The 18,313-nt window shown below is 41.1% G+C and overlaps 1 protein-coding gene and 1 long non-coding RNA gene across 4 annotated transcripts in view; one reads left to right on the top strand and one right to left on the bottom strand.

The window, feature by feature from the left end:
* LOC130195805 (uncharacterized) overlaps window positions 1–18,313 on the bottom strand; it is a 139,422-nt gene that overhangs the window by 65,196 nt on the left and 55,913 nt on the right. The gene's annotated exons all lie outside the window — the stretch shown is intronic.
* Window positions 1,143–18,006, top strand: phaf1 (phagosome assembly factor 1). 3 transcript variants are annotated; one of them, XR_008832124.1, is made up of 17 exons: window positions 1,155–2,838; window positions 3,036–3,118; window positions 4,475–4,558; window positions 4,745–4,788; window positions 5,044–5,123; window positions 5,232–5,326; window positions 7,049–7,113; window positions 7,726–7,838; window positions 8,349–8,482; window positions 9,769–9,852; window positions 11,144–11,226; window positions 11,864–11,907; window positions 12,025–12,074; window positions 12,555–12,613; window positions 12,816–12,888; window positions 13,369–16,859; window positions 16,898–18,006. XR_008832124.1 is itself a non-coding variant. In XM_056417499.1 (16 exons), the coding sequence occupies exons 1-15, from the start codon at window positions 2,775–2,777 to the stop codon at window positions 12,878–12,880; spliced, it is 1,164 nt and encodes a 387-aa protein (XP_056273474.1). In that variant the 5' UTR covers window positions 1,143–2,774; the 3' UTR covers window positions 12,881–12,888; window positions 13,369–13,457. The 3 variants fall into 3 exon arrangements, 2 of the variants coding, with proteins under 2 accessions (XP_056273474.1, XP_056273473.1); XM_056417499.1 differs by lacking the exon at window positions 16,898–18,006 and having other exon boundaries at window positions 1,143–2,838; window positions 12,799–12,888; window positions 13,369–13,457; XM_056417498.1 differs by having other exon boundaries at window positions 13,369–18,006.

The raw sequence follows: 18,313 nt of genomic DNA, 5'->3' as shown, positions 1-18,313 counted from the left end.
CCCTCCAGTTGATCCAGAATGCTGCAGCTCGTGTTCTCACTAAAACTAAGAAAAGAGATCACATCACTCCTGCACTAGCTGCTCTGCACTGGCTCCCAGTAAAATCAAGAATCACTTTTAAAATTCTTCTCTTAACCTACAAAGCCTTGATTGGTGATGCTCCATCATATCTTAAGGAGCTTGTCGTACCATATTGCCCCACTAGAGAGCTACGCTCACTAAATGCGGGACTACTTGTAGTTCCTAGAGTCTTAAAAGTAGAATGGGAGCCAGAGCCTTTAGTTATCAAGCTCCTCTTTTATGGAACCAGCTTCCAATTTCAGTCCGGGAGGCAGACACAGTCACCTCGTTTAAGAGTAGACTTAAGACCTTCCTCTTTGACAGAGCTTATAGTTAGGGCTGAATCAGGTTTGCCCTGGTCCAGCCCCTTGATATGCTGCTATAGGCTTATAGCTGCGGGGACGTTTAGGATGCACTGAGTACCTATCTCCTCTTTTTCTCTCCTTAAGGATGAATTTTCATCTCTCAATCACACGTTACTAACTCTGCTTTCTCCCGGAAGTCCTTTTGACTTTCGTCTCATGGGGTCATCGGACCCTATGAGACGGCATAGATCTATCTGCTGATGGATCGTCTGGGTCGTGGAATCCCTGATCCTGACTACCCCACTGTCCTGTTCAGACTCCGCCCCTCCTCCTCCCCACCGCCATCTGCCTGATGGATCGTGGAGGTCTCCATCGTGGAATATGCCTACTATGAACTATTCATACACTCTGTCATATTCATTGAATGTATTTTAACTCTAAATCTGTCCTTCTGTACACATTACATCTATTGCATCTGTCCATCCTAGGAGAGGGATCCTCCTCTGTTGCTCTCCTGCAGGTTTCTTCCCTTTTTTTCCCCCCTGAAGGGTTATTTGGGAGTTTTTCCTGGTCCGATGTGAGGTTTTGGGGCAGGGATGTCTATGTAGATTAAAGCACACTCCGAGACAAATTTGTAATTTGTGAAATTGGGCTATACAAATAAACTGAATTGAATTGAATTGAATGACAGACCATAACAAACATAAAACAATAACAAACAGTACAGAATAAGACAGTTTATGTGGTAAGAAGAACAACAAATACACACAATGCGAAGCTAGTACAGCACATTAAAAGTAAGTGATTCTATTAAGTCATTTTTAAAAAAACATTAAAAGTAAGTAATACGAGCCATAATAATTTTGCTCAATGAGTATAGGATGTAGTAGATGATTAATTATTGTGTGTGGTCTGATTGTAAATTCATCAATTTGCGAATATGTTTTTTTTACAAGCTGCAGTCATCGTAGAAAAAGTAAAAGTACATGGAAAGTAAGTCACATCTTTTTTTCAACCTTCCACATGTCTTCTTGGACTCCATAATTTACACATTAATTGCAGGCTGTTTAAAGAAAGAAAACAACCAAGCCAATAACACTTATGGACCTCAAATGAGATTATTATATATATATGTATATACCTGTCAAATGATCTGCTATTTTGTTTCTGTTTTGATGTTGCTTTTTTATCCCCTCCTAAACTTTATTTAAATATCACATACAAAACAATGACGGAATATAATCATAGAATCACGGTGCTGTAGTTAACAACGTATTACAATAAACATAATACAACACTTGTTGTTCTCTCTTGTGTTTCATAAGTTTCCGATATTTCACAACATTTACAGACGCTATCTCTATCGCTGCCCGTGACGTCATCACGCCAACCTGTGTCAACCGGAAGTCGAATCATCAGCTGATCCCGCTTGCTTGTTGTTGATGCCTGAAGTTGCCGTGGTTTGGCACACTGTGTTGCTCTTATCTGCGCCTGACATTGGAGACACATTAAACCCGAGCAGCGGACACGGGGGACATTTACCGGCAGACGAGCTTCTGAGTGACGAGGACCGCGTTTCACTGCGAGGAGTCTGCGCACAACGCGTCACGAGCGCTAGCTCCAGCTGCACCTCCGTGGAGAGGAACGAAGAAAGACGTGCTTTCTTTGTTTATGTGGTGCCTGCCTGAACCGCAGTAATTAATTTTCTTTGTCTTGCATGGAGACTTATTTTTCCGCACGTACGTTATTTATATTTATATTTATTTATACTTTCTTACCTTCACGCGCAGAGCAGCTAGCTCGTCAACTTACGTCCACCCGCAGCGCAAAGACACAGCGACTGTTGAGAGTCATCGGGCTTTGAGACGTTATCTCTCGTGCCTCTTATTCCGTGTGTGTGTGCGTGTCCGCTGCCCCGTGGGTCTGTCTGGAGACCTAGAACACGTGTGGTCTGTTGTTTTATTCCTGACCACGAATCGATAGAATTAGTTGTTTTTTTGTTTCATCCGTATCGATTTGAAGCCACGTGACCATGTCAGAGGCGACAGCTGTTTAGATTGGTTGGCACGTTGCGTCATTTGTTTGTGTCCAAGCTGTCCGACTTTGTTGGGTAACTTGTTATTTAACACATCTGTAAATCTGAGGTGGCTCTGTGAATGTCATCTTTTATTATTTATTTGTTTACATGCTTTTATTTACACATGACATGTGATACACTGGTCACCTTGTCCTGTAACCCGTAGTTTGAGGAGCTGTTTGATGCTCTCACGCAGAAAGTAATCGATAGAGTTATGAATTGAAACAGCCATCTGAAGCTATTCAGACTGCTGTGATCAGGGACAGACCAGGGAAGGGTTCCCCAGAGGGTCCCATTGTGTCTCGAGGTGAGCTGCCCCCCACTACTTGCCAATGCTGGACCTGGAGGTGGTGCCCGAGAGATCACTAGGAAATGAGCAATGGGAATTTGCCTTGGGTGAGTTCTACAATTTTGTCAAGTTCTGTAAAGACAGAGCAAGCAATCGAGATGCAAGCTATTCATTAATGTTAAATTAAAGCCATATTTTAAATGATTTTCCTGGCATGTTCATATTATTGTTAACTGTTGCTGAACAAAGCTCTATTACATTGTTTTTCACTTATTTGTGTGTGCTTGCCTGTCTGTGTTTTCAGGGATGCCATTGGCCCAGGCCATCTCCATTCTGCAGAAACACTGCCGCGTCATCAAAAATGTCCAGGTGCTATACAGTGAACAGGTGAGATGGTCAGCTGTCTGTCTGTCTTGTGTGTTCTTTCTGTCGCAGTCACACAACAATGTTAATCAGCTCTTTTAAGATCCCTAATCTGGATGGCAGTACAATATTTCTTGAGGCTTTCCTGTGTGGCAATAGTAATCCAAGTAATTTAAAACCCGAAACTAATTGGATTTTTACAATTTGCAGTGTTTCCCCTAGGTTTACAGCTTCAGGGGGGCAGGACTAGTGCCGCTGCTCGCCATGTTGGTACCCTAAGCTTAACTCCTTCACGATGCCCCCCCTGAGATAGGAAAGGGACCCATGGCGAGCAGCGTCGTCGGAGGGGGTGGTAGTGGTAGTATGCGCGCACCGGCGCTCGGCCCGATGCACGCAGATATGTCGCCGGCATCGGAGCTCTGCGGCGCCGAGAAGTGTTAACGCAACACGTAGAGACATAAATGACATGCTGCTGTGTAGAGATGATCAATAGGGAAAATTACAGGGTGGTGGGCGGAGATTTCAGGGTGGCGGGGCGCCACCCTGTTATAATGGTCGGGGAAACACTGATTTGTTTAGTACAATTGCTGTATTTGTTCAAATATTGTAGTGCTGTGCATTTAGGCATGTGTCAATACGTAGTGTTTCCACTACACAGTACTGAGATGTTAAAGATACGAGTGTCATGCTCTTATCTTGGTTACAATTCTTTAAAAAACATCAAAGGATCTAAACAAAGTTTATAATGTGTCTTTGTATGAAAACAATTGATTTGGGCTCATATATTATCACATTTCATAAAAAATATCTTGTCAGGCTATAATATAGGAAATTATTTCCCAGGTTCAGTACTAATAACTAAAGTTAGTTAGGTCTGGAAGGGCTGGCTCCATCATCTCCATGGCTCAGCAGCTGGAGCTGCAGGTGGTGAGAGTGAGGGGGAGAGGAGAGTGCGGTGAAGAAACCACTGTTGGACCACCACCTCTCACCACACCACACCACCCAGAGACACTTCTCCACCAGGCGTCCCTCTCTCGCTCCCGCTGCCACAAGGACAGATACAGGACATTCCTGCCCGGGACGATGCTGGCTCTACAACAGTTCACCTCTTGCCAGATCACCCTACTTATACTTATATTTTTTTTTCTTTTTTTTTCTTGTGTGTTGCTGCTACTGACTCGACAAATTTCCCCTTGGGGATTAATAAAGTATATATCTATCTATCTATCTATCTAAGTTGGTGTGACAGCTCCATGAATTGAATTCAAAAACAACTGGAAGCATTTCATGTTAACATGGATGACACCACATGTGAATTGTTTGTCATCTGCATCTCTATTTCAATTAATTTGTAAACTAGTTTGTTTATCTCTCCTCCAGACACCACTCAGCCATGACCTCATACTGAACTTGACTCAGGATGGCATCAAACTGCTATTTGATGCCACAAATCAGAGACTCAAGGTGAACATTGTTGAATTTAGGAGGCTGAAAGGTGCATGTGTGTGATTCCCTCCATGGAATGTGGTATTACTCCACAGTTATTTAGAAGCAGCATCTGACAAATACACTAGACTCCTCTAACCTTGTTATTGCCGTTTAATTGACTTTGTATTGTGCCCTAACATTTGTCATCTTTCCGAGGGACAGGTGATTGAAGTGTATGACCTGAGCAAAGTCAAGTTGAAATACTGGTGAGTAGATATGATAATCAGAATAATTAGAAACTTGTTGAATGCAGTCGGTATAAAACCATGTTTTTATACAGCCTGTATCGACAGGCACGGATCTATACGTTGTTCATTGCATGTTTAGAGTGTCCATTTTATGTTGCCACAGTGAAGTCGGAGCTTCTCTCACATATACAGCTACTTCGTAAAAGGTGTTGCAGTAATTGAGTCCATGTAAATAGAAGTATCGCTGGCTGTGTGTGTGTGTGTGTGTTTCAGTGGAGTCCATTTCAACTCCCAGGCCTTTGCTCCCACAATAGAGCAGATAGACCAGTCATTTGGAGCTACGCACCCTGGAGGTACTTCACAAGGCATAAACACATGAACGTTGTCTCACAAATAAACCGACACTTTGATCTCATTCATCTCTTTTATGAAATCCTTCTTCTTCGTTTGTCCGCGTCCAGTTTACAACGCTGCAGAGCAGTTGTTCCATCTCAATTTTCGAGGCCTGTCTTTCTCCTTCCAACTGGATTCGTGGAATGAAGCTCCAAAATATGAGGTGAGAATCTATTTGTTCGTCAGCCAGTCGTAGAAGAGCTGAGAGGCCGTTTCCTCCCACTCCAGGGGAATCCAGGCAGTCTTGTGGTCGGAGTGATTTTCCTTCATCTGGAAAATGAAATGTTAGGTCATGTTTTCCCTGAGCATGTCCTGTAATCGCTGTCAGCTTGATGCTGTGATGATTAATAATGTGGGAGTGAACAAAGAAACCATATCCTTGTGGAGAATGTGTCTGCTTGGTTATTTTAAGCACGTCAGTTTCCCTAAATGCTTAGAAACGTCATCCTCATCACAAATGAAAAGTAACTAGGAGAGACCTCAAAATGCACCAAGTAAGAATTCCAATGTCGGTCTCTTGAGACGTCAGACTCATTGCACTGTGATGTAACTAATCCGACTGCAGTAGGAAGTTTAAAGACGTGGGTTCGCTCGGGTTTCATGAGTTCATGACAGAGCTTCAGATTCTCAAGACAATATTATTAATATTATTAACACCAAATCTGCGAGCTGCATTGTTATACATGCAGAAGGTGTTTTAGCCTTTGATTTTGGATTGAGGTTTGTTTACCCAGACGGATGTTTCACTGTTTGTCCGGGACAGCTGTGAACGTCTTGGGTGATGCGTGTCATGAAGCGGCTGCTCTGCCGTCTGCACACGTCACACATGGAAGTTTTTACTCCCCCCCCCCCCCCTCCACAGATGATTTTGTGTCCCATTGACAAGGTTTTTTGCAGCTTATCATCGTTTTGATTTAGCTATTCTGCTCCTCCAACATATGTGATATCTTCGTAACTACATTGATTATTTCTTAAAGTTTTCAATCCACCCTGAGCTGCATGCGGGGTTGCTTACACAGTTTAGTTTGATTCAGTGACTCGACAGCTTGAGCGGTAATTGTGATCTGTTGTGTTGTGGGTTCGGCCTCTAGTTTGACTTATAATATTTGCATTTCTTTGCCTAAAGCGCAACACTCAGCTATAATTTGTTTCCCATCTAAAATGACAGTTGAATGCAAGTTGATTTAGATAAAACTGATGCTGTGATCCAAGAATAAATAAAACATGAAAGGATTTATGTTGCATTACGCTCGCAGCATAGTCCGACCCCGTTGTCTTTCCCATCTTTGTAAGGCTTGGCTTTTCTATTATTCTCCACAATACGCCATAATGACATGACTTCTGAAATTGTTTCTTTTAATTGAATTAATCGTGGTTACTTTATGGTGCATTTTTAAAAAACATACGGTATATGTTTTCCCATTCAACTTAATTAATGCTGAAAATGTAAAATCTAATATTATTGAGTATTAATAAGTCTTAAAATACTACGGATAGTTTTTTAAAATTATTAATATGAAGCCATTTGACATCTAATACTTAGTGATGATGATGCAACTTGTAAATACATAAATAATCAGCACAGAAATAAAATTTGCATTCCTTCCATTTTGATTGGATACTGACCCTTCTCAGATAAAAAATGGCCACCCAACAGAGATCCAAATTGGAATAAAATGTAGTGTGACCAATCAGTGATGAGCTTTTACCTGTTGAACATGGGCATTTCTTTATGACTGAATGATCACATCTCTGTACCAAGGAAAATGTATTAATGCAAGTTGCTGTTAATGTGTTCACAAACACAGTGTGTACCAGTCCCATACTACTCCCAGTTGTTTTGCCTTGGCAGCCTAACTTTGCCATGGGTTTGGCCTCTCTGCAGATTCCACATGGGGCCATGGTCAAGAGGATGCACATCTACACCGGCAACAACCTGCAGGAAACAAGGTAACGTGCACGCACGTCACTTATGGAAGACACACCTCTAGCAGAGACTATACAGAGTTAAATTATTCTAAAAATGGACACCAATGAAGAAGTTTAAGCTCCATCTAAATCTGCAGCAAACATTTACAAACCAACTAACTGAAATCTGTTTATCAAAAGATGTTTTGCCAGCATTGAAGCAAACCTCTTGTGAAAGAAGAAGATGATCACTGATTAAAGGAATACTTCTTACTGCAAAATATGCATTTTGTATATCCATTACTCACCCCCCTGTTGGCTAGAATCAGTGAAGATAACTTTGTTTTCCTCGCATGCCCACACTGAACAAACATGGCGTCTTTGATGAAACCGCACTATTTAAATCTCAAGCTTGCGCAGACGCGCTACGAGTCCAAAATATTTTAAATGGTGAACTGTCAGTGAAGTTTATCTATGTTTGGGAGGAAGTGATCATATGATTGGGTAAATAAGAGTGGACACGAGTTATGTGAAAGTGTGTCAATGAATGTTTTGTCCAGTTGGGCAACAAGCACACCGTAAGTCATACATTTCCAGTCGGATGATTCTGTGCAGTTTACCAAACGCGTGACAAACTGAACTGTCGGTCCTCAGGGCTCCCACGATGCCGTCGGCTTGTTTCCTTGGTAACATCTTTGCAGAGACTGTTGATGTCCTGAGAGACGATGCAGGGCCTCTGGGGCTCAAACTCCGCCTCCTCACTGCAGGTACTGATATCTCTGTGTCTGGGGACAAAATGAGTTATGATTATGATCACCATGGGTCCAAGTGTTTTCCTCACTGATCCACATAGCTACATTTATGATTCACAGGATGTTTTCCTTCTCTTGCCTCCACACTTTCCATGAATCTGTTGCACTGCCGCAAAGTTGGAGCTAAACAGCAAATCCAACCCGAAAGTGTTTAGATTGGCAATAAACACAATTTGTAATGTTTCCTATTCAAACATAAGTCATATTGATCACAATACATCTGGCTGCCTCTGTTGCAGACTAATCGTTTTACTATTTAATGTTTGTGAAATGATGTAACCCTAACATGGGAGAACACATATTGACCTGCGCGTACCTTAATAGGCTGTGTATTTATCTAGCTCTATGGTAAACAATTGTGTCTTAGCAGTCCACTCTCAGGGAGATGTTCAATGTCCCTGACATGCTGTTTGTAATTCATCCGGAGATGAAATCATTTCCTGATCTCTTGTAACGTGAGTGCAGGCTGCGGTCCAGGTGTGGTGGCTGATGCCAAAGTGAGGTCCCTCGAGAGGAACATCTACTTTGGAGATTCCTGTCAAGATGTACTGGGTGCTCTGGGCTCGCCACATAAAGTCTTCTACAAGTCTGAGGACAAGGTAGAAAAAAACTGTTTCTTACAGTGTTTATGTGTATAAAATTTCTCAATCTGGTGGAATTAGTCAAATCGAAATTGTTTTAGATTTAACGATTTCTATAAAAAAATGCAGGATGTGCTGCTGTGAGACCAAACATGTTTTATTGGGTTTCAATAGGGGCCATTGGGACCTTAAGGGCCTGAATTTTGGTGTCACAAGTTGATTTTAATTAATAAAAACAAAAGGCCTGATACCCTTATCAACATATATGCCATTTACATCAACACACTCACAATTATGAAAGATTAAGAATGAAAGAAAGTTGTGTCCCTGGTGATAAGAAATATATATATTCCGGCTGCAACGAACGATTATTTTAATAATCGATTAATCTATTAATAAATTTTTCGATTAATCGGATTAAAAAAACAACAGCATTAAATTCCATCCCTTTATTAAAAAGCAGAACTGACAGTGCTTTACTCGAGTGAGTTTACTCGCCCGACTATTTGTCGTTTAATTGCGTCATCGGCAACTCCGTTAATTTTTTTTAGCATTTCCTTCATCCACCACGGAATAACGAACCACTAGTTCTGCCTTATACCTGTTGAGGACCTCCCACAAACGTCTAACATCTAACGCCTTCCTGCTCGGTGACTTCCAGCGCCACTAGAGCAGCAGCAGTTATATTCACCAACGCTGATTGGCTTTCACAACACAGCACTATGGTCTGTGCTCTACCTTCGCTCTGCTTTTTTGTTGTTGTTGTTCCACGCTCCGCTCTGTGCTCAACTCAACTTTTTTAATACTTAAACATCTCCGCGTCTTATTGATTGGTGTCATAATCGCACGACACAACAAGCTAATTTTGGCAACTAATTTATTCATCGATTTTATCGTTTTGTTGTTGCAGCCCTAATATATATATATATATATTTTTGTTTTTTGTTTTGTGTATACTATTTATATTGACAGTTGATTACCTAACTGTGATCTGAATGTGGTCAATTGCGACAAACCAAATTAGCATTATCGCCCAGTTTATTGATCTGGTTTTATGAAAATTCATTTTCTTTTTAATCCCACCACTTTCTTCAAACCTTTTTTTCAGTAGCAACAAGCAAAATAACTGATAAACCTACTGGGCACTACCTGGTTAAAACAATAAGTTTGTAATTTATGTCAAAGTTATAGTTATGTCAAAAATAGAATTTAAAAAAAAGAATTGTTTCTTGGTATCTGCATTAATAGTGAAGACATATATTATATTGATCCTCTACATCTTCATGTGTTCTTGTTTATTTTAGATGAAGATCCACTCTCCGTCACCCCACAAGCAGGTTCCTTCTAAATGTAACGACTACTTCTTCAACTACTTCACTCTCGGAGTGGTGCGTAAACTCGGCTCGTTTGTTTGCATCATTTCGTATTCATGCAGTGACTTTCTTTAAGACTTTTCATTGACTTTAACTTACATTAAGTCCTAGTTTGTTTTGATGCCACAGCTGTTTGATGTACTTTATAGAATATCGGCTGTAATTTTGGCCATTGAGTTTGTTCCATGTGAGGTGCTTTTAGGGATGAAATTACAGAAACGAAGGCTGTGGTGAAGCTTAGTATGTTACTGCTGATGACGGCGAGGAGCCCGAGATGCAGCTATTGGAGGCTGGGTTGTACGAGGCGTTTCTCCACAGTTAGTGTATTTTACCTACAGAGGATGATGGTCGGCACGCCACTAGTTTGGAGAAGCAGACAAGAGTACGAGCAAGGGAGCGAAGCAGTGTACTGCTGTGGACCACCTAAAGAAATCCATATGCCATATTTACAATATGTTCTCCCCTTGCAGTCGGCCCTATCTGACGGGACACCAAAGTCTTTATATCTTTGCTCTCCTCAGCGACCAGACTCCTTTAACAAAAACACGAGTTTTAGTTTTATCTCCTCCAGATCCTTTACCTCTGGCTGGTTCTCCAAACTGAAGGCATGCTGACCGCCATCTACTGTAGGAACAACCCCACTTCATAGAATCCTAAATTATTCCTTTTTAATGTCACATTTTTAGTTGATGGATAATACACAACTTGATTTAATTTAATCGTATATACAGTGGTTACGGAAAGTATACAGACCCCTTTACATTTTGCACTTTTTGTTTTATTGCAGCCATTTGCTAAAATCAAGAAAGTTCATTTTATTTCTCATTAATGTTCACTCAGCACCCCAGAGTCTGAATACTTATGACTATGTGATATTTCAGTTTTTCTTTTTTAATAAATTCATAAACATTTCTACATTTCTGTTTTTTCTGTCAAGATGGGGTGCTGAGTGAACATTAATGAGAAATAAAATGATTTTTTAAAGATTTGATCAAATGGCTGCAATGAAAGAAAGAGTGAAAAATGTAAGGTCTGAATACTTTCCGTACCCACTATCAGTGTGTGCACTTTGCACTGCATCACATGCTCGTTTTGGTTAGTGTGAAGTCTGTTTCAGTCCCACTGCACTGAAACAGACGGTCAGTTGGTCTTCAGATCTTCAGCACGAGAAGCTGAAGCATCTTCTCTAAAACTGGCTGGTACGAATGAACGGTTGTTGGGATGCGTCTCCTCGCCCCGCTGTTTGCAGTAAATAAGACTGATGAGCTGAATGAATCTTAAAGTTGGTGTTTTCTTATTTTTTCAGGATATCCTGTTTGACTCTGCAACTCACCTGGTTAAGAAGTTTGTCCTCCACACCAACTACCCCGGCCATTACAACTTCAATATGTAAATATCGTTCTGTCCAGTTACTTGTTTCTGTGTCAATGTGCTATGTGGTGAGAGGGTAAAGCTACTTTGTGGCCTGTGTGCAAACTTAAAGTGAACCAACTCATTTGTAAAACAAACATTTTACAATAAAGAATGAATAGAATATCATAAGAACTCCTAAATCAAGCTACATCCTACATGTTAACAGCTAGCGAGCAAAGATGGGCAAAGGTGCAGGAAAAATATATCCAAAAAAGGTATATACTGTGTACTCTGCTTTCGGCCATCGGCTTGTTAACTGAAATACTGTCAAAAAACATTATATATATATATATATATATAATCTCCAGTAATCAAAATGTACCCAGGCTAACATATTTAGTCCTTAGAGTCAGAGAGTGCAGTGAAGGCTGCACACAACATTATTGTAGAATGCACTGTAATGTATATTTGACTGAATTCTCGTTTATTGGTTTCAAATTATCTTTACACTTGATGAAAATCAACTGAACCGCTGCAACCCTAATACTGCACCATCTATGTGTAGTCATCTGCATCCATAACTGATATTAAGTTATCTCTTATATCTCTAGTAGCATCTCTGCACTTTGTTTAATTTTCTGTACTTTCGATTATCTCCTTTCTGTCATCGCAGATATAATCGATGTGACTTTAGGATTCCACTTGTCATAAAGAAAGGTACGACACTCATCAGTCATACGTCTCTCAAAGAGTGAACCATGTGTGTCTCAGTGGGAATGTTACGTTTATTTGTCATAATCCTCTCATCCAGTTAATCTGTGTTTGTGTCTCCAGAAGGAGCCGATTCTCAGACGGAGGACTGCATGGTAACGACCTACAGCAAGGTCAGTTACACACAGCATGTATTTGTCCACAAGGTGGCGCTATGGCAGGGCTGTAACGGTCTGATCAGGTGTCTTATCAGTGAGTTCAGCTTTCTAATTTGGCCTCTATCGCCATATTAGAGTAAACATTGGTTTCATGTCCATCAAAACTGGATTTAATCTGTTTTCTACTGTGTATAGTTATCTTCTGATGTTACTGCAGAGGAAGTCATTTAATTAAGGTCTTGTGGTATCACTTTCATCCACTGAAAACAAACAATAAATGTGTCCTTCACTACACCGATCGAAATATACTCTGTGCCATCGGAAACAGACGTTCTAATTACAACCACGGTCTGGCTGTTGTTCCCTTTCATAAACCTGTTGTGTACAGGTCCTGGGACCTTATGATTCAGGACAGTAGATGAACAAGACCTTTTAATCTACTGCCACAGAAGTTGTCTCTTGAATTGTGCGTAAACTTTGTTGCTCCTGTGTCAGTGGGATCATATTCAGGAGCTGCTCGGTCACCCAATGGAGAAACCTGTCGTGCTCCACAGGTACAGAAACCTGCTCCTGCATCTACACCGACAAAACATTATTGTAAATGTGTCCCACATACATTTAAAGATAATTAGTCGTCATATTTTTGTTGTTGTTGGTTTACGATGACATTCAAGCTGCAAAATTTCTATTGCAAACTTTTTTTTGGAACATTATCCAAATGAATGTCTGCTCTCATCAGATGTTTGTGTTTAATAGATCCTCATCAGCCAATAACACAAACCCCTTCGGCTCGACCTTCTGCTTCGGACTGCGGAGGATGATCTTTGAGGTCAGAACACCGTAACATTAGTTCAATTCAGTTTATTTTGTATAGCCCAATATCACAAATCCTCCTCAGAGGGCTTTCCAATCTGTAGACATACGACATCCCTGACCTTTGACCTCACATCGGATCAGGAAAAAATCCCAAGAAATAGAAAAAACCCTTTCACGGGAAAAAAAGGAAGAACCCTTCAGGAGAGCTTAGTGTGTACAATATGTGTGAAACCAGAGTTAATGTTGCAATATTCAATCCTGATTTGATTTTGTGTCACTCTATTTACTAATGACGTTAATACTACAGACTCCACAATACTGGGGACATCAACACTTTTATTACAAATATACTATACACTAAGTCAGGCAATTATTTTTACGTCATGCTGCACGTGGCAAGTAGTTTGTTACCTTGCTGAGAAGTTGACGTTGTGTTTGAACTCTGTAGTTTTTCCTGAATATATTTTGTGTGTAATCCATCCCTCTTCCTCAGGTGATGCAGACTAACCACATAGCATCAGTGACCCTGTATGGTGCTCATCGGACCACAAGTCAAGCTCGACCTCAGCCCAGCAGTAGTTCCCACTGAACAAGTCACCAGAACCACATCCCATTACCGCCTGAGTCTAGTACCTCTGCTCACCGGACCTCTAACCCAGAGCCAGATTCATACCGAGCAGACCTAACCCATACCGAGCTCAGACGCTACTCATTGAACAGACTCCAGAATCCTGAATATCACCAGTCACACATGGTACTTAGCAACTTTTCCTGGTGGGTCCTAAGACGTACTCTCCCAATCAGACTCACCCGGTCGGCATAGTGAACCCAACCCGGACTTTCCCAGGAACCAGGATCCAGTGGCGTGGTCGCAGTGCTGAACCACTGATGCTTCTCAAAATGATGGGTTGTATGTCTCGGTTGTGTGGCAACATCACGCTGGTGCTGCAAACTTGACATGCTGAAGAAAATCTATGCTCAAGTAGAGCCCAGCTGTTTCCTGTTTGCCCAGAACCACAGAAGAACAGTTTGTCCAGACTGCACTTTGGACCGCATGGTTCCACCAGTAAGATGCAGTGGACGCCTGTATTGGACAATAACATCCATCACATTGTGGTAAGAGGATCAGCATTTAATTATCATCTGCAACACATCTCTACGTAAACTGCTGTGGCCAAAGTCTTGAAACGAACTCTTGCTCAACCATCCACCAACCACACTGCCAGCTCAACCAGTACCGCCTGTCTTCCTGCCACAGCTTCAGAACCAGGCCCGACTGGCTCCGTCGAAACCCGGACACGTTTAAAAATGCAAGCACCAAACCCGTCCAACCCAATCAACACATTGGAAGCTGCAGGAGACTTTTTTTTTAACCAGAAAAATGTGAAAATCCAGATTTCGTCACCCTCTGGGTTCGTGGCACCGAACACATCCACACTGGCCGGACAGAAGTGCCGTCGCCACGTCGTCGCCCTCTGAAGCGGTCCTACTCGGCAGTCTTCCAACTTTCTTCAGTACACAGCCGTCAACACTATTAACCCACCACAGCTGCTGTTATTTGCAACTCTAGATGTTGACGTGACATACACACACGCACTCAGTTTAATGAGCATCGGCATGTGTTGGCTGCTGTTGTTCAACAGACTATAATTCAAACACACAGGCAGATAATTAGTCCCTTCAATATGAGAGCAACATGTATTTATAATACAAGAAAGCCGGTTTCTCTTTTTTTCTTTAAAGTGCAAAACGAACATGGAGACATGCAGGCATGACACAAGGAGTTGCATGAACTTGGCAGATGCTTTTGAATGAGAGGAAAACTTATAAGCACAAACTGGCAACCTGTTGTATTTGATCTTGCATGTCGTGAAGGGCAAAGACTCGTTTTATTGTTCTCTGCCCGGCTTCATTCATTCACACCACGACCATCTTTTTACTTGACCGGTTCATTGCACCCCCAGAGCTCCCGCTTACAGAAGACAGGTCCTCCCATGCTGCATGGTGCCTGCAGTCCTATGTTACATTCATCTCCTTATTCCTACATCTGTTGATGCATCACAACTCGTCCCTCAGCGATGTCTGCATTTATTGTTGAATTGCCAAACGCTTCAGCCAAAGACGATTTAGGATTATTTCATTCGATCAGTGGATATCACTTTTCTCTACAGCTGTCCTCTGGAGAGGGTCTGTCTCCCTTTTCCTGTGTCGTTTAGGTCAGACCTGCACATTGCAGTCATTGCCGCGGTAACGCCTCTAATTTCGGCTCCTGGTCTCTGTAGCGGCTGACGGTAATTACACGAGCCGTGAATAGCAGACTTGAGCGTGTGTTTTGAAACCAATCGGCCCGTCTTTCATCCGGTGTTGGTTCCAGCCAGAGACACATCACTTTGGTCGGAGTCTCTTGTACAGTTGTTGTCAGAGAGCTGTAATTTAATGAATTGCTCTGTGAATTAATTACATTTAAACCCATTGATAAAATGGGTTTAACCATCATTCCTTCGTCATAACATTTGCTTCCCTCCAAATGCCTGAATTTGGAATATTTTTCCTCCATAAGCATTTTAATAAACTGTGTATTACTTTGAATACACACATTCTCTGTTATTGTCCATTGATAGAAATGTTAATACATTTTTTTTAAATTCTTTACTATTGCTGAATGTTATGGTTGCCTGCATCGGCTCGTCTGCAGGCATCAGGGTTGAAGTCGGGACCGTACACGTGCCAACATGTTGAGAGCAGCGTCCAACGCCGCCTGACGAGGGATTCCAGTAGTTTTAAGATCGGCATTGAGGTATTTAGTTTTCTGACAAGTTTGTATATCGAGCATCTTAAAGTGAGCGACGCGTTCAAACTGGCTTCGCTGGCATTTCATTTTGTTTCTATGAGGAGGGTCTTTATATGTTTGGTTGAAACAAATTGCATCACAGTGAGATAGCTTGCAACCAGCAGCATCCACAGGAAATAGCCAAACAACTTCTGATTCATAATACGTTATAATAGGAATTAAGACTTTTACAATGAATGAACAGGCTTTATTTACAGTCCTATTTGCTGTGGTTTCTTACCATACAGAAGACCGTGAGCAGACCTCATTTAAGAGCAGCTGAAGAAATTACTTTGTGTAAAACCAGGCAGTGGCTGTTCTGAGAAATGATTTGTTTTGTATGTGCTCAGGCTCTGAGACTTCAAGCTGATGTACAAATGCTGTAAATAGTTGAGTGCTCTTAGTCTCGTGTCATTTTATCTAAACGATCGTATTGACTCAGCAATGAGACAACTGACTCGGGCTGAGTGTCTCAATATTTCCTCCTCAAATCACAACTGACTCATCAACAGTGTGTGTCGACCTCCAGACCACTCGGTGTTGAACCGGTTCATTGTGAAATGCTCAGGCTGCAGGTCCACAGAAGTCCTGGGTCCCAGTAGAGAGCCTCAAGCTCTGCTTGAACTGCGACTGCAAGGTGTTACATTTCAACGCACAGAAACATCTTAAAATAAAATAAGCTCCATATGTGCAGGCAGGGAAAACTTCCTCACATCTTGACTGGAGGAGAGCTGGTGGATTGGGAGTCTAGCATTGGCATGTTGCTAGATTTCTACTTGTTTACACTACAACGTGGGCTTGGTTGGCTGAATCCAGACTGTGTGTACGGGGATTGGGTTTCGGGAAGCATGAGATATGTATGTTTTACAGTCTTATACCTGGATCCCACAAGCTATAGCTAATGTTTTAAGATGAATCCAACATATAGACGTGTGTTCTTCTTGAGCTCCGGGTTCAAGATGTTCCAGAACAATGGCTGTCCACTAATGTCTGAAGAACTTCACACAGATCCCAACTCCTGCTCTGGTTTATCCACATGAGTTCAAAATGGAAACCAATGTATTATAATTGTGCAGGTAAATACGAGAAGATCAATGAACCACCAACTGTTGAATATTGTGCTTCATCTCCCTCCAAGCCTGTCTTTGACTTCCGTCTCTATCGCGCGTGTGTGCGCGTCCGTCCTTTTCAGGTCTTTTCTTTTTTACCGACCTTTGTTTTTGTAGACTACTTATTTCAGTGTGTGTTAATAACACCGGACACACGGAACAGTGCGTGTCCACAAACCGTACAAGCTCATCATAGTTACTGAGGAATACATGATCTTAGCAATGCAATTCTTCTGAAGGAGAAACTTTCCTCGTCTTCCTCCACAATATAAATCAGGTATTTCCCCCGAAAGATATCGGCGCTAATTTGAGTTTTGCTCCTTGGGAAGCAGAACATGTGAAGAAACAGAAAAAATGGGGCCAGCAGTAAATTAACCAAGATTCTTGTGAGGGAACATTCATACATGCTCTGTGATTTTAGAGAAACTGAGCCCAGCACAATAAACATTATATAATTCACTTAATACAAGACAAACAATTCATATTGATCCAGTTTTGGTCAACTACCAGCAGGTAGTACTGCTGGTAGTTAATCTCTTTCAAACTCAGGTGGACTTATCACGTTCTTGATCTAAAAAAAAATGTTAAGCGAGATAAACAAGTGAAAAACCTTGATGTCTGTGTGACTTTTAAATGGCATTGTTTTTTTAAACTTATTTCATTGAATGCAGGAATTCATGATTGTCGTATCAGGATCATTGTAATTAGTAATGGTATTTTCATATTAATGCTTTGTCTGTTCTGTTCTTGGTATCATTTAGTCTGTTTCCGATCTCACGGATGCTCCTCAGAAGAGGTTTTTTGTGGGATCAGTACATTGTAAACCCATTTCTGGAAGTGGGAGAGTTTTACCAGAAAAATGATACATTCAAAGGAATGTCACAATTGTTATTTATTTTGAATACTATAGCTTTGTGTATGAAGAATAAGTACATTTATTCAGCATGTCCACTGAAAAATGGCAATAACATCACTATGTGGTGCAAAGAGAAGGATTAGGTTGACTGATATCGTTGCTCCACCAAAATACGTTTGACTGCATATTTATGATGCTGTGTATTCTCTGAACAACTCCAATGCGACACGTGGACTATTATTAAAGCAAATGCCCAGTAGTCATTGACGTCAAAGTTCATTTTCTGTGTGCAACAGGATATGAAAAAATAAATAAAAATGTGAATGTGTAAAAGACTGAGGCTTTTATCGCTTATTTTGCTCAACCTTGAAACTCTTATTTGGTAAGTACTGTATGTTATAAACATTTTGTACTAAAGTAAGTATAATGTGTAAAATAGAAGTATGGTATATTACAAAAAAAGAATAAAAACAGAAAATGTTTGTGTATATATGTATGTATATTTATATATGTGTATAAACAGGTGTTTCCATGGAAACATGCAGGTAGAATAAACAAATTTCCATTGTATATGGAAAGAAACTATACTTATCGATAAACTCCAATGTGTTACCCGTTTGAATTATGGGAAACTTCAAACTTG

Source organism: Pseudoliparis swirei, chromosome 6 (genome assembly GCF_029220125.1).
Source record: "Pseudoliparis swirei isolate HS2019 ecotype Mariana Trench chromosome 6, NWPU_hadal_v1, whole genome shotgun sequence".
Classification (NCBI taxonomy): domain Eukaryota; kingdom Metazoa; phylum Chordata; class Actinopteri; order Perciformes; family Liparidae; genus Pseudoliparis; species Pseudoliparis swirei.
The sequence above is the reverse complement of the archived record's forward strand: the minus strand, read 5'-3'. Positions and strand labels throughout refer to the sequence as shown.